The sequence below is a fragment of the Stylophora pistillata genome, chromosome 3 (assembly GCF_964205215.1).
Source record: "Stylophora pistillata chromosome 3, jaStyPist1.2, whole genome shotgun sequence".
In the NCBI taxonomy this organism is placed as follows: domain Eukaryota; kingdom Metazoa; phylum Cnidaria; class Anthozoa; order Scleractinia; family Pocilloporidae; genus Stylophora; species Stylophora pistillata.
Genome location: NC_142521.1, coordinates 40,831,436 through 40,845,497, shown reverse-complemented (window position 1 = coordinate 40,845,497; position 14,062 = coordinate 40,831,436). Strand labels below are relative to the sequence as shown.

The 14,062-nt window shown below is 36.6% G+C and overlaps 2 protein-coding genes across 2 annotated transcripts; one reads left to right on the top strand and one right to left on the bottom strand.

Moving 5' to 3' along the window:
- Positions 1–731: 731 nt before the first annotated feature.
- LOC111340785 (STAM-binding protein-like A) lies at positions 732–12,097 on the top strand. Its single transcript, XM_022947684.2, has 11 exons — positions 732–901; positions 1,391–1,455; positions 2,493–2,568; positions 3,347–3,448; positions 7,398–7,729; positions 8,009–8,052; positions 8,225–8,349; positions 9,291–9,428; positions 10,283–10,395; positions 10,960–11,062; positions 11,880–12,097. The coding sequence occupies exons 1-11, from the start codon at positions 770–772 to the stop codon at positions 11,943–11,945; spliced, it is 1,296 nt and encodes a 431-aa protein (XP_022803419.1). The 5' UTR covers positions 732–769; the 3' UTR covers positions 11,946–12,097.
- LOC148736119 (uncharacterized) lies at positions 4,328–5,666 on the bottom strand. Its single transcript, XM_088751552.1, has 3 exons — positions 5,134–5,666; positions 4,665–5,051; positions 4,328–4,405 (listed from the first exon to the last, which is right to left on the bottom strand). Exons 1-3 carry the CDS (start codon positions 5,527–5,529, stop codon positions 4,328–4,330), a joined length of 861 nt encoding a protein of 286 aa, XP_088607678.1. The 5' UTR covers positions 5,530–5,666.
- Positions 12,098–14,062: the final 1,965 nt, after the last annotated feature.

Genomic DNA, 14,062 nt, shown 5'->3' with positions numbered 1-14,062 from the left:
GCTCATGGGCTCAATGAGGGTTATGATAAACCTGGTTATCCGAGTATATTTGTGTATTCAGTCTTGAAACACTAGCTAAGACAATTATTGACAATTCATTGATCCTATCCGATTTTTGGCCTATATTCGAAAGGAAATAGTACTTCTGAAAGAGAGATATACAACTCTGATAGCATTTTAAATACCGTGGAAACAACGACTGAAAACAGCGCCTTTTTTTTCCTCTTTTTTCCACCATTCATAATTTCATATTTGGGGTTGAAACAATTTTACAGGTCAATTTGATTCTTCATCCTATAATATGCACCATAACGTGCCCAAATTAAGGGCACACCGTGGCACAATACAAAGAGCAATCTGCAGAGCTCAAAACCGCCCAAGGCGGCCAACTTCCCATTTTGAAATATTATATTGAGAACGCAGCACTAATTAAGGAAAAAGGGAAAACATTTCATTTTTTCTAACTTTTCTTTGATTTCAACGCTGAATTTATTTGAAAGTGTTTAGAGCGAAGAAAATGAGAAAAAAAAAACCAAACAAAAGCAAAACAAAATAAAAGTGTACATTTAGCTCTTATCCTACGATGCAGGATCATGTCGGACATTTCGTTAATTTTTCAACATACAAACAATCAAGTCAATGTACACAAGGCTATTTCCTACTCTCGAGATACCAGCTTTATTTAGCGCAACATATATGACATCTAAAAATAGTAAAAAGGGTGACCGAGCGAGACTAAGTACGGCAGAAATAAAAACATCATACTAAGATGGCGGACGAGCGCGATCCAGATCCAGCCGAAAGAGTGCGGAGACTTGTCCAATACGCTGGACAAGTTGAGGTTGATAATAGCATAGCACCCAAAAAATACTTTAGGTCTGGCGTAGAAATGGAGCGAATGGTAAGAATTATTTGTTAGTCAATGAGATACAGAATGGATCGCATCGATGTTTGTTACAGGAATTTTGTTAGGAACAGTCTCCTCTTGGCTTACTCTGTGGTTGCTCCTTTTTTATCGTGTGTCAGAACCACTGTATATATTTTTTCCTCTAAACGGCTATTAGCTTTTGTATGAACAATCGTAAAAAATGATAACTTCCGGTTCTTCTTTCTGATCGGCTAGAAAATCTTACCTCGCATTATGTCATTTGCTAAATAAAGAATTGACGCCAGCTTTGTTTTAACTACCTAAGATGAAAGCTGCTTTAAAGCATTGTTATATGAACCTATTTTTCACTTTTATTTGGTAGCTTTTAGCCCCAAGAAAACATTAAAGCCTAAAATTAAACTTATGAACTTCTTTCATTTCTACACACTTGCGACTGCAGTTGTTAAAGCTCTTTCAATTAAAGTTAATCTAACCTTTCTATAATTTTCCAACATCGTATAGGCAAGGATTTATCACGAGGAAGGAAATCTGGAAAATGCATTTATTTTGTATTCAAAATTCATCACGTAAGTAGATGATTGAAACCTTTAAAACAACATGAGTTTGGAAAGAAGAGTTACTCATCAACCTCAAAGTTGCAAATGCATACAAACCTTTCTACTGACAAAACTGAACCCCTGAACAAGATAAGGGAAGAAGGAAAGTGATTTTAAGTGTGATGTAAGTCAAGCCTGGTGACCAGTTACTAACAGAGTCATTCCAGTTTCTGTTGCTCAGAGAGACCACGTGTTTTGCCATTCTTATCAAATGGCAAGCTAGCTAGTCCATTAGAGGTGATCTAAAGCAATTCTTCAAGTTTCCCTGACAGTTGAGTGGTACCTTTACCCTCAAAACCCTAACATCAGTGGGCATATTCTCCATACTATTCTCAATATATTTCCTAAGGTCTGACAAAGAGAATTTGGTTAGCAATCAATGGTTTCTTTAGTTGGAGATCATATCCTTTATTCTTGTGACTTTAATGTTTGATTCAGGGGTGGTATGGAAAGGAGAAATTAGATACTAGTCAATTTTAAGAGGTAAACGTGTTCTCACACACTTCTACTCTTGTCCTGAACACAACACATTTCTCATGTAGATGTTGTAGTTCAATTTTATCCTTGGTTTAAATTTATTTTCCTTTGTTTCAAACTCATTATCATACACTAACATGACCGAGAACAAAGGAAAATAAAATTTGAACCAAGTATAAAATTAAACTACAACATAGACATCCTATCAAGAGGAGGGAAATGAGGCTGTTGTTTACTTACCTAAAGTATCCTCACAAAAGTGGTGATTGCCAGGGCTCGACACTAACGGTAGCCCACTAGCCACAGGCTAGTAGAAATTCAGTTTTGGCTAGTGGTTTTCGATTTCCACAAGTCAGTTCAGCTAGTAAACAAACTGAAATTGTCATAACATCTAAGATGTCAATAGCCACTTGGCTAGTAAGTTGAAAAGTTAGTGTCGAGCCCTCGATTGCCATTAATCAGAAAGACCTTGTTTGATGTTCAATGACCTTGACAGGAATTGCCTATAGTGTATCTCTATTTGCTTTTAGATTGTTTGTGGAAAAACTTCCTTCACATCCAGAATATGCAAAGGCAGCACCAGGAGACAAAGCAACAAATAAGAAGGTAAATAGTACTTTTTAACCCATTTGCACTTGAGCACATAGAAAAAAAAGGACAGATAAAGAAAGGATTCACAGTGAAATGATTGAAACTAAGGGCCCAGCTTATGGTATTAAGAATTGCATCTTGGTATAAGATGCCTCTCTGATAAGCCCCTCTGATGAAGGGTTAACACTTCAAAAGTCAGCTTTGAAACTCTTTAGGGTGGCCAATTAATTTACATGAACCCCTCAGTTCATAAAACCAAATTACCTTCAGTTGGTATAACATTGATATTTGTAGAACTATGTACAAAATACATATTTTGTACATAGTATGCTATGTACATAGAACAGGTGGTATCATATTGTTGTACTTGATAATCCTTTTGTTCACATTAAACCTTATAGATATATTTTTGTACATATGTACAATATATTTTTTTTGTATATATGTACAAAAAATACATTTTTTTTATGCTACCACCTGTACGTTCATGAACGGGTGGTATCATATTGTTGTACTTGATAATCCCTTTGTTCACATTGAACCTTATATATTTTTTTTAATTAACTTATCATAACACCACACGGTTACCATGCCTAAAAACTAATAAAAATTTTGAATCCTGGATAAATTGTAGTAGTCATGTAGCAATTGAACATTTATAAAATTTATAAACACCAAACATTTATAAAATTTCAAAAGTTCTTCCTACTTTGTTTGTGATTTAGAAATAATATTTCTATTAAATTATGATCGTGAGGGTTCAGTTACATGATTGTGTGATTGCCATATTCAGAGCCTCAGAAGAGTATTCGGTGAAGCAGAGAAATTAAAAGGAATTTTGAAGGAAAGGTATCAGAAGGAGTTTGAACAGTTAATGGTGGAAGAGGCTAGAAAGGTGAGAGGAGAAAATATCAGTTCTAATAATATCCTCTTCATATCATTAGCACTGTTGTCATTTTGTTTGACTTGTTAAACTTATTTTGATATAGTTTTAAGTTCCACTAACAGCAATCCAGAAAATAGAAAAATATACAACACTATGACTGTGACGATATAGTGTTAGAAGCATGCCTGCATTATTTGTGTATATGTTTGGGGCTTTCATATGTATGCATGTTTCTAACACTATATTGTCACAATGACCAGTTATCAGTTGAATTAATAACATTGTGGAAGGAACGATTGCATAATAAAGAAAAAAATATTGTGGCTTTAAGTGCACATAATTAATAATAATAATAAAGGTCTTTATTAAGAATTATTGTGCAAACAGACGTGCTATAATTAACATGAATAAAATGAATAAGGAAAAAGAAAAGGTATTAATTACTATTGAAAAGACATCTATTAATAAAAACTGATTTAAAACAGCTTGTCTGGAGCTTAGGCAAAATATAATTATGCGACCTAGTTCTCAACTGCCATGTTCTCTGGGGAGGTAAGAGATCGCTCAACGCAGTGTTGGTGGAAGAGATCCTTTGCCATAATTTCTTATCTCTATTACAACGGATATCCAAGATACTGTGTTGCTTTAAAGTGCATATGACAAGTTTTTTTTTTCGATGAATTTTCTTAGTTTATAGTCTTTGGTTCACGCCTGAAATATTTAGATTTGTTCTGTAAAGAAATTTAATATACTTTTTTCCCTTCAAAACTGCGCTAGTTTCGGCCATTATCTTACCGGAGCCTGGTAATGAATATTTGTAAGTTATCATCCTCATCATCATTGTAGCTTTCTGGGTCAGTTGGTTCTTCGTGATAGTGCAGGGTTTCTTCAGAGTAAGGTTTCTGTGGTTGTTTCTACAGATGATTCTTCTTCAGTTTCTACTTCAGTTTTGGTCTCAAGAGCTCTCTTGAAATACAAAACGATAACCACGATTAATTTACAAATACTTTAATAAATATCCTTTCTGCATGTGTGGACTAATTAGAAACTGAGTGCACTAATAGTTTGAGCTACAATCGTGAGTGTTCATTCCAAGGGAAAAAGAAATAGCTTTCAGATCAATATGTCACATAAGGTTATTAAACGAATCACACCAGCCAAACACAGTAGAATCAAGGCATTGTATAAATCTCTGTAGGGTCCACTTTTGGGCGTCACTACTTACGCTTTTTAGTTCTTTGGTCAAATGCCTTAGTTCTGCAACTTTTCGTTTCAACTTTATATTGGCTTTTCTGAGATTTCTACAATTTTGCGACCTTCTCAGGCATTCTTTACACGATCTAGGTGTGCTTGTTGTTGATGTACTTGTTGCTGGTGTACTTGTTGTTGGCATACTTGGAGAAATAACAAGGCTGTTTCTTGGTGTTTCTGGCGGGTGTGGTATCACTGTTGTTACGGTGGAGCTTGTAGGCGATGTAGCCATATCAACTGATATTTGATTTCCTTCCACACTCTCTGTCGTTTCTTCTGAGTATATTTCTTCCTCCACAACTTTTCTCCGTTTATTGACGGGATCATAAACGTCAAGACTTTTCAGTACATCTCGTTTTATCTAAAAAAAAAAACAATACACACTAGAATATAAGCTTTTGACCACACGTCGGAGTACCTCCTTATGTGCAAAACTATCTTACCTGTCTTTTCTCCCTTCGAGTTAAAATCGGAGTCGTTGGAGCTTTTGTCGTATCTCTCGTTGGCACTGAACCCTTCATTAACACTCGGCGCAAGTTTTGTTCGCTCATGCTTTCAACGATAGTAAGATCTCGGGTAAAACATGAATCTTCGAAGTGTGCAGAGCACAAGCAAGCATGTTTATTCACGGGTTCCTTGAAGTCTTCTGGTCTATGTACTTGGACAAATTTCACCCATTTCGATCTTATTTCTGGATTAGAAGGGAACTGATGCATCGTTATACCAGGTGTGTATGAATTATTGCTACAACTCGTCTTATTTGGTGCTCCAGCGACACATCTTTTCCCTCCTTTACGCTTTCGACTGGAGTCCGCCATTGCTGTAGTGTTACACACCATGTGACGTCACGAGGTTAGTTATTTGGTGGTCTGGCCGAGCGAAGTGGCGGTAAAAAAAATTCAAGCGGTGACAGCGATTCAAATGAAAAAATTCAGTACTTATATTTACCGGATTGCTCCCAAATTCCTCAAGTATATTAAAGACGATATAAGCAACTAGAATCTGTCGAAAAAAAAAACTTGTCATATGCACTTTAAGCAGTAACCCAGCTTATAACACCTGGCAAAGAGCTTATCAATTCCACTTAAATATTTACTATAAAAAGCACACCCCCAGACCTCAATAGCATATGTAAAAACTGAAAGAATCAAACTTTGAAAAAGTAAGTCCAAATTCTCAATAGGGTAGCCATAATATTTACATATTCTCAAAATATACAACCTACTGCTAGCCTTACTAAGTAGGTAATCAATATGAGTGTCCCAATTAACTGGCACTTGCTCAAAGGTAACACCCAATAGTTTCAGTTTTTCTTTCCTCTCTATGATCTCGAGTGGTCAGGAGGCATCTTGGAAGACTTTCCTCATAAAAGAAGTTCCCATGTTTTTGTCAAGTTGACTTTCATGCAGTTCTTCTCGGACCATTCAATAAAGGATAGGATTTCCGTTTCGGATTCATCTAAGCCTACATTTGCCTCGATTGGTAAACCAATAGTTATATCATCAGCAAATTTAACTAGAAGATTCTTATTAGTATTAACAGCTTTGATATCGTTAATAAAAATAGAAAATAAGACCGGCCCCAGGACTGTACCTTGAGGAACACCCCTATTTATAGAAACATATTCAGTACTATGACCATCGACAACAACTCTCTGCTTTCTATGATTTAAAAAACTAATAAGCCAATTAATAATATATGGATTAATGTTAACTTGCTTTAATTTACTACAGAGGGAATTGTGTGATACAGAGTCGAAGGCCTTACTAAAGTCAAAGGAAAAAATTCTGACAAAGTTGGTGTTACCATCAAGCCACTTTAACCATGTGTGTTGACATTTAATTAATGCCATAGTAGAGTTATGGCCACCACGATAGGCAAACTGATCTAAATCAATATAATCATTGAAAATACTGGAAAGTTCAAACCTATAGACCAATCGTTCAAAAAGTCTCATGATAATAGCAGTTATAGAAATTGGCCAAAGCTGGGTGCAGCAAGTCAATAGAGACTCCTTAGGTATAGGCTTGATGTCTGCCATCTTCCAAGAGGATGGTACTTTATGTTGTTGCAGCGAGCTGTTAAACACATCGGTGACAACAGGGGCAAGATCATGGGAAAATTCTCTAAAAGCCGGTATGGGAGCTCATCCGGGCCACAAGCAGTCCTCTTAAGCTTAGAAAGAAAATGTGTGACAACGTGAAGAGGTATTGTAGGTATCCTCGCATCATCAGGAATATCAATTGGTGCAGGGGCTATATATTCAGGATCAGAGTTTATGCTACAAAAATATTTATTAATGATGTCTGGATGAATAACTGAGCTGATCAACTGAGCTGATCAACTGGGGCTGAGTGTCTCTTCCAGTAATGGTATTGACAGTGGACCACCAAGCACAAGAACCCCTACCGGACATACTAGAATCCTGCTTGACAGCTTGTCGTTGATTTTCCCTAACAAGATGGTTGATTCTGTCCTCAAGGCCAACAGGGGGCGGTTTAGATCTCTTTTGCAACCTGTTCCTAAATTTCAAAAGATGTTTAACCAATGGTGAAATGAAAGGAGGATCCCTTGAGGATATACGAACAGAAATTAACGGGAAGCACTCGTTAAACATTACTGATAAGTGTTGTTCATGTTACATTGAGCAGTAATGTTATAGTTCTTTCATTCAGTGCAAATGCATTTGGTTTTTTTCTGTTTAAAGAGAGAAGTGCAAGAAGCCAAAAGGAAAGAGCTTGAGAGAAAGGAAGCTGAAGAAAAAGCACAAAAAGCACTCACAGCCCTGCAAATTGCACCACAGCATAACAACACATCCATGCCTCATACAGAGACACTAAGTGTTACTCCAAGTGCCCCACCACTAATTGGGGACTACCCTGCCCCACCCACCTCCTATCAGGAGTCATCTGGCAGTCCAGATTCAACAGTGGGTAGTAATCAGCGTGAACATGGCACCCCTAGTGACAGTAATCAGACACATAGGACATTGCCACCACCTCCTAGCTACTCGTCACTATTCTCTGTACCAACACCAAGGTATGGGGAAAGGATTGTAGTTTTTTGTTAACTGTTCAAGCTAAAGTATCCATACAATTATGTAGATATTTTTGAGGCAATGGCAAAGGATTGTAGGGTTTTTTTGATTTGTTCAGGCATAAGTTACCACATAATTCATGTCAATGTTCTTGAAGCATGACCAGAAAGAATTGGTGGTAATTTGTTTTCACAAATTTCACATCCCCTTCCCAACTAAACAATTATGCAAGCAATAATTGTTGTGTTTATCTAATTTTGCATTGAATATTCCATCTGCAGTGTCCCAACAATTGACAGGTCTACTAAACCAGTCATGTCTGCAGGTTAGTTAAACTGTCTGACTGCATTATTTTGGTCAATAAAATCATAATTTTGTTGATGATAATAATTATAGTAACTGCAATAATTCAAGATGATAAACTTGTAAAAATCACTCAAAGGTCAACACTTGACAATTTTGAAACTTGTTGATTTTCCCTTTCCATTTGTGTTAAGATGCGTCGTCAGGTGGCCTCAGAAAAATGCATGTTCCAGCAGAGCTAATCAGTCAGTTTCTACGACTGGCATCTGACAACACAAGGAAGAACCTGGAAACCTGTGGCATTCTGGCAGGTCGACTTGTGAGTATAACTTCTTTTAAAAAAAACCTTCCAGCCTGTAATTTTCTGGAACCTTGAAGGATTTTCACAATCTCTCAAGCCATGAAATACTTTTCTATACTTCTCATAAACAGCTACTTCTGCTAGTCAATAATTATGGTGACCTTTCATTATCTGCAATCAGATTCTTGTAGGTGGGGCGACACAAATGAGCCCAGTACCTGCTAAGACCCTTAACCAGTCATCTCTTTTAATCTCCTTACCATGGGACCTATGAGAGCCTGCAAGCAGGTTATGTGTGTCAATAACATTCAGAATCTGAAAATACCCCACACGAAAAAATAGGAAGTCAGAATCAAATTTATTGGGTGTGGTTCAACCCTGAGATGCATCATTTCCATACTTGACTCAGACTTCTTTAGAAATTAATAGCAAAGGAGAATATCTGATGTTTCCTCAAAATCTCAAAACACTTTAAGATTGTGGATGCTTTAAGTATTCACAGGGTCTGCTATTACTCATCGCCTTGAAAGGTCAAACTCCATTATCTCAAGTTTAAAAAATTTTCATTGAAAACACCTTAACCTTGAACTTTGGTGAGCAACCGAGACAGAATTTCTTCTTTCAGTATCAATACAATATCAAGTCAATGAATAATGAGATTAAAGAGAAATATCACTCAGGCAGTAATTAGTTGATCCAATACCAAATTCTCCAAACTAGCATCATAATAATTGTATGGCAGACAGAAAGGAGAATTACTAATGAGATCTTGGAGTGAAAGAGTTAAATTACTAAAGAGATCTAGGTAGTGTGAGGGTTAAGTTGAACCAGTTGTTGGTAAAACCCTTCACCCAGGCCTTACCAAATGAAAGCTTTCTCATTAGTTTCTATTTTGAAGTTTTTATTTTGTCTATTCGATTAAATGTAAACTTGTTTCTTGTCTTGTTTTATTTGTACAGCAAAACAACATGTTCTGCATTACTCATTTGTTGATCCCCAAGCAAACCTCGACATCAGACTCCTGCACTACTCTGAATGAGGAGGATCTGTTTGATTATCAAGATTCTCACAATCTGATCACATTGGGTTGGATACATGTAAGTTGCCATCTACTAGGTCAATAATACAAGAAATCAAGAGGTGCAGATCTCTTTCGGGTCTGTGAAAATGTGACCCAATGTAAAGTAAAAGGAAAATAGAATGAATTCTGTACTTTAAAAAATTAATTCAACAATGCAAGAAATACTTTACAAAACACTATGGACCCTTTTCAGGTTTGTGAAAATCTTGCCCATAAAGAAGGCCTGGCTGCTAAATTTTGAATTGATTTTCAACCTTGGAAAACAGATATCCCCTCTAGTTAATATTTTAAAATTGTCCTGCTGTTCAACTTCATTAAAACTTACCTGAAATAGCAGGTTCTACAGGATAAGTGGGAAGGACATGGTATAGTTAATTAACCCTTTAACCACTAACAGTGACTTGCATCTAATTTCTCCGTACAATATCACCCCTGAATCACACATCAAGGTCAGAAGAACACCAACTAAAGAAGCTCTTGATTGTTAAACAAATTCTCATTGTCAGCACCTTAGGAAATGTCTAGAGAACAGTATGGAGAATATGCATACTGATATTAGGGTGTAAATGGTTTAGAATATCCAGTTATTTGTTCTGTATTCACCCATGTCCTTTACTTTTGACCCCACCACCCCTGGTTTTAACAAAACCCTGCAGATTAAAGATTAAGAAATTTTCCTTTTTTTTCCTTCCAACCCCCTTAAATAAACTTTTCCCTCCTGTATTGCCCCCTTCCCTATCCTCCCAGTGCCTTTCTCCTTGCCTCCCTTTATGTACTGCAAGAACCAGTGGGTGACAGGTCAATTCAGTTGGAGCACTTGACTTTAGAGTATTGTTGAGTAATGCTTTTTAAATCTAATTTATGAACCAGACACACCCATCACAGACAAGTTTCATGTCCAGTGTTGATCTTCACACTCACTGCAGTTATCAGCTTATGATGCCAGAAGCAATTGCTATTGTATGTGCTCCAAAATTTGATGAGTAAGTAGAGAATTATGTACCATAAAAAATTAATTATTTCCTGGAATAAAAGCGTATGCTCTAATTAGCGCCATTCAAGTAAGCACCCCCCTCCTCCCTCAACTTGTTAAATAGTAGAGTCACAAGGGAAACCTGTTTCTATTGCCACTTTATCGATAACTTTTTAAGCTTTAACTACAGTTAAATCAGTACACAGGCTAATAGTTTCTCAATAAGAGCCTCCCTCGATCGAGTGCCCTCCTTCCTGAAGTGTCCCTTCATTTAGACAGAAGTTTAAATTAGTGCCTCTCCATGAAAGGTTGCCATCAATAATGAAGACCACAAAGTAAAAGCCACGACTACAATAAAGGCCACAACTTCTTCACATGGCACCTCCTGTATGTCCATAAAATTGTGAAGCTTGCAGTTGCACTTTTCTGTCATAAAGCATCTTGTACTTCATTAAAAAAGTCTCATTTGATAGATAATTGGCCGATTCAATTTGTAATGCACACTTTTCCTTTACAGTGTTAAATAGCCCTGTTCAATTATTATCAACTAATGCATGTGCTGCACATTTTCCAGGACTGGTGTGTTTTCTCTCACCCCAGAGTATGGTCTGCAATTTATTTTGAATTGTAAAATGCAAGGATTTCACCCACATCCCAAAGAGCCTCCACTCTATGAGGTAAGGAATATTCCTGAGTACAATGTGAAACCTAGCTTGTATTTGAGTTATGCCACCCTCAAATTACTCTGCCATCTGTTCAACTTTCACCAACACCACCCCAAGGTACTAAAGATGCTGTAGGATTTTAATGGACTGTATATACAGATGTAAGACATTAATCCAATCACAGCTGAGTTCAACAGCATGTAGGTGACACATACTCAATTGTCCTCATTGCTTAAAGAAGTCTAGAAGTATGCAGTCAAAACCAAGCAATTTACACGTTCCAAGTGACCACATCATGATACAAATGATTACAAATTTTCTCTTTTCAAGTGTTAATTACCATGATGATGACTAACCACAACCTATTCTAGGATACAAGATATGAATGTTAGGGTGCTGGTCTCTGAATCAAACAATCCAGCTTCAAACCGTTGTCTGTTTTTTTCACTGTATTTTTGGGCAGGGCACTTTACTCTTACAGTGTCTTTTTCAAACTCGGAGGATAACTAACTATTGGTAGACATTCTTGGAAACTTGATGAATTTCTGAGGAATGACTTACAATAGACTGATATCCAATCTGGGAGTGGCAAACTCCTCACTTTGTGTCAGTGGAAACTGGTAAAGCTTTGGCACTGAGGGGCCATCATTCCCTCAAGATATTTAATTGCATGGTTAGTATGGGCATGACTATTTCCACACACGCTTATGCAGATAGTAATATTTGATTCCCACCCAGCTCCTATATGTAGTTAGGGAAATGTGTTGATTTTTTTTTCCCACCTCAACCCCAATGTTTCAGTCATTAATACAAACTGTTTTTCTTTTAGGAGAGTTCACATGTATTATGGGACAAGGTTTCAAGAGTTGATGTTGTTGACTTAAGATTTAAATAATAGCAAAATGTTGGCTTAAATTTTGATTACCACGATTGAACAATTTTAATCGCTCAATAAAATATCAAAATGGGACAAAGCATGACGCTAACAAGTTAGAAATGAAAATTATGATTTAAAACAAGATACTGGTTAACAAATTTTCACCAAAGTGAGGGTGGCTAGTGGTGGATAAAGCAGTAAGGTAATTTCCATCCCTTGCCACTGACACTGAGGTCAATATTTGTCTTGTGTACACCAAAACTCATTTATTCCTGCAATGATTAAAATATTTTGGGGTGAAAATCCCTCATGTGTTGCTCCAAGGTGAATAGCAAAGGATATCCAGGGTTTGAGTAGCCAATCAGAGCATGCATTCTATGTTATTTACTGTATTAGTATCTACTAAATAACATCATTATCAGATGTGATACTTCCATTTGAGACTTATCACATAGGCTAAAAAAATTGATTTAATGAAATAAATGGAGGGTAGGTGCTGTGAAGGTTGCAAAAGTGGAGGGCTGCAATAAAGTGGCATGCAAAGTAAGTTGAGTGTAAGCATGCAAAATTTAAGTCTCCCCTATTTGGAGGGAAATTTTAGGTTATCAATTTATGAAATAAATAATGTGCAAACTGCAGAAAGAGTTCTGTGTGAGGTTGTTCAAAGTTGATAATAAATTTTGTAGGCAGTGCTTCTAAGAGGCAGCTCAGAATCAAAACAAGAAACCCTATATGAGTTTAAAATTCTGGGCAAAAAATTACTTCCCAATAAAGTGGAATAAATTTAAGTTTATATGTTATTGAGTGAGTGAATTTAAATTAACACAGTAATCCTTACATGTGAACAGCATAGAAGAAATTGCAGAAAATGAGGCTTGCAAGAAATTCAGGCTCAAGCCAGCCTAAACCTGTGCTTTCTGCTCTTAATTTCTTGTATATTCTTCCATTGCTGTTTACTCATGAGGATCTGTTCATGTTTAGCGGAAACAAATTTACTCTGACTGATGATGATCCACACACCAGTCATTACTTCCAACAACACTCCCCAGAACTACGTACTCCTGCTGTAGCAGCCGACACAAGCAAAGCAAAATTTTGATGACAACTATGAGTTTCCCAAATGAAGACACACTATGAAGCAAGGATATATTTTACGGACAAGCCTTGAATTGTTTTATTTAACGTAGTCGAGAGATCCAAGTACTTGTCGTAAACTGAAATATGAAATTAATTACAAGCTAAGCTAAATTCGAATAGACAAACCAACATTCCGATATGAAGGCAAGATGCAAAGCCAGCTAAAACTCAAAACAAACTCGCAAAAGAACAATACATTAAGACAAGCACAAAGAAAGGAACATTAGCACTTACATAACAGTCATGCTTGTGAGAATTGAACCAAAACGAACTTCAAGATAAGGTGGGCAAAAGGTGCTCTTCAGATAAACATGTCTTATCGTTAGCCCACAGCAAGACAACTAATTAAAATGCGGTTCTGGGTGGAACTTAAAGATCACGTTCCTAATGGACTAACAGTAGCGTCATTATTGCGGTTTAACACATTTACACAAAACAAGCTTATCGTGACTCAGTGTTCAGTGGAAAAGGCACGGCAGCCGTTACACCTGCTTAGATGATTAGACTACCCGGTCAACTGAACAGTTTACCTAAACAAAACTTCTCAGACTAATACCAGTGCAGGTTGGGTTCGGAGCTACACACAGGAGAAGTGTGTTGTCTGACAAGACAGAACAACAGCTGCGAGAGAGACTAAGGTTCATATATACATGTGCTTCCAGAGTTTCCAAATTCTTTCCAATCTGTCCAGTAAGCTATAGGCAATATAATCATTTTCTCCCAAGGCCAAGGATTTAAGCACTGTGTTCACCACCAAGTTGGAAAATTTCTACCCTCTTTCAGAATGAATGCACACGCTCTAACAAAGAAACTGATTTTATCAATACTTTTAATAGTTTTCAAATTGTTATTTGCACTTCAATGCTTCAACTAATAAATCCACTGTTTAAACTACTAAACTTGTTTCAAAGTCTACAATGAACTTATTTTTTTATTAAAACTTTCAATAAATAGTAATGTGAAAAAGAGAAATTGTCTGCAAAAATTGTCAAGGTCCT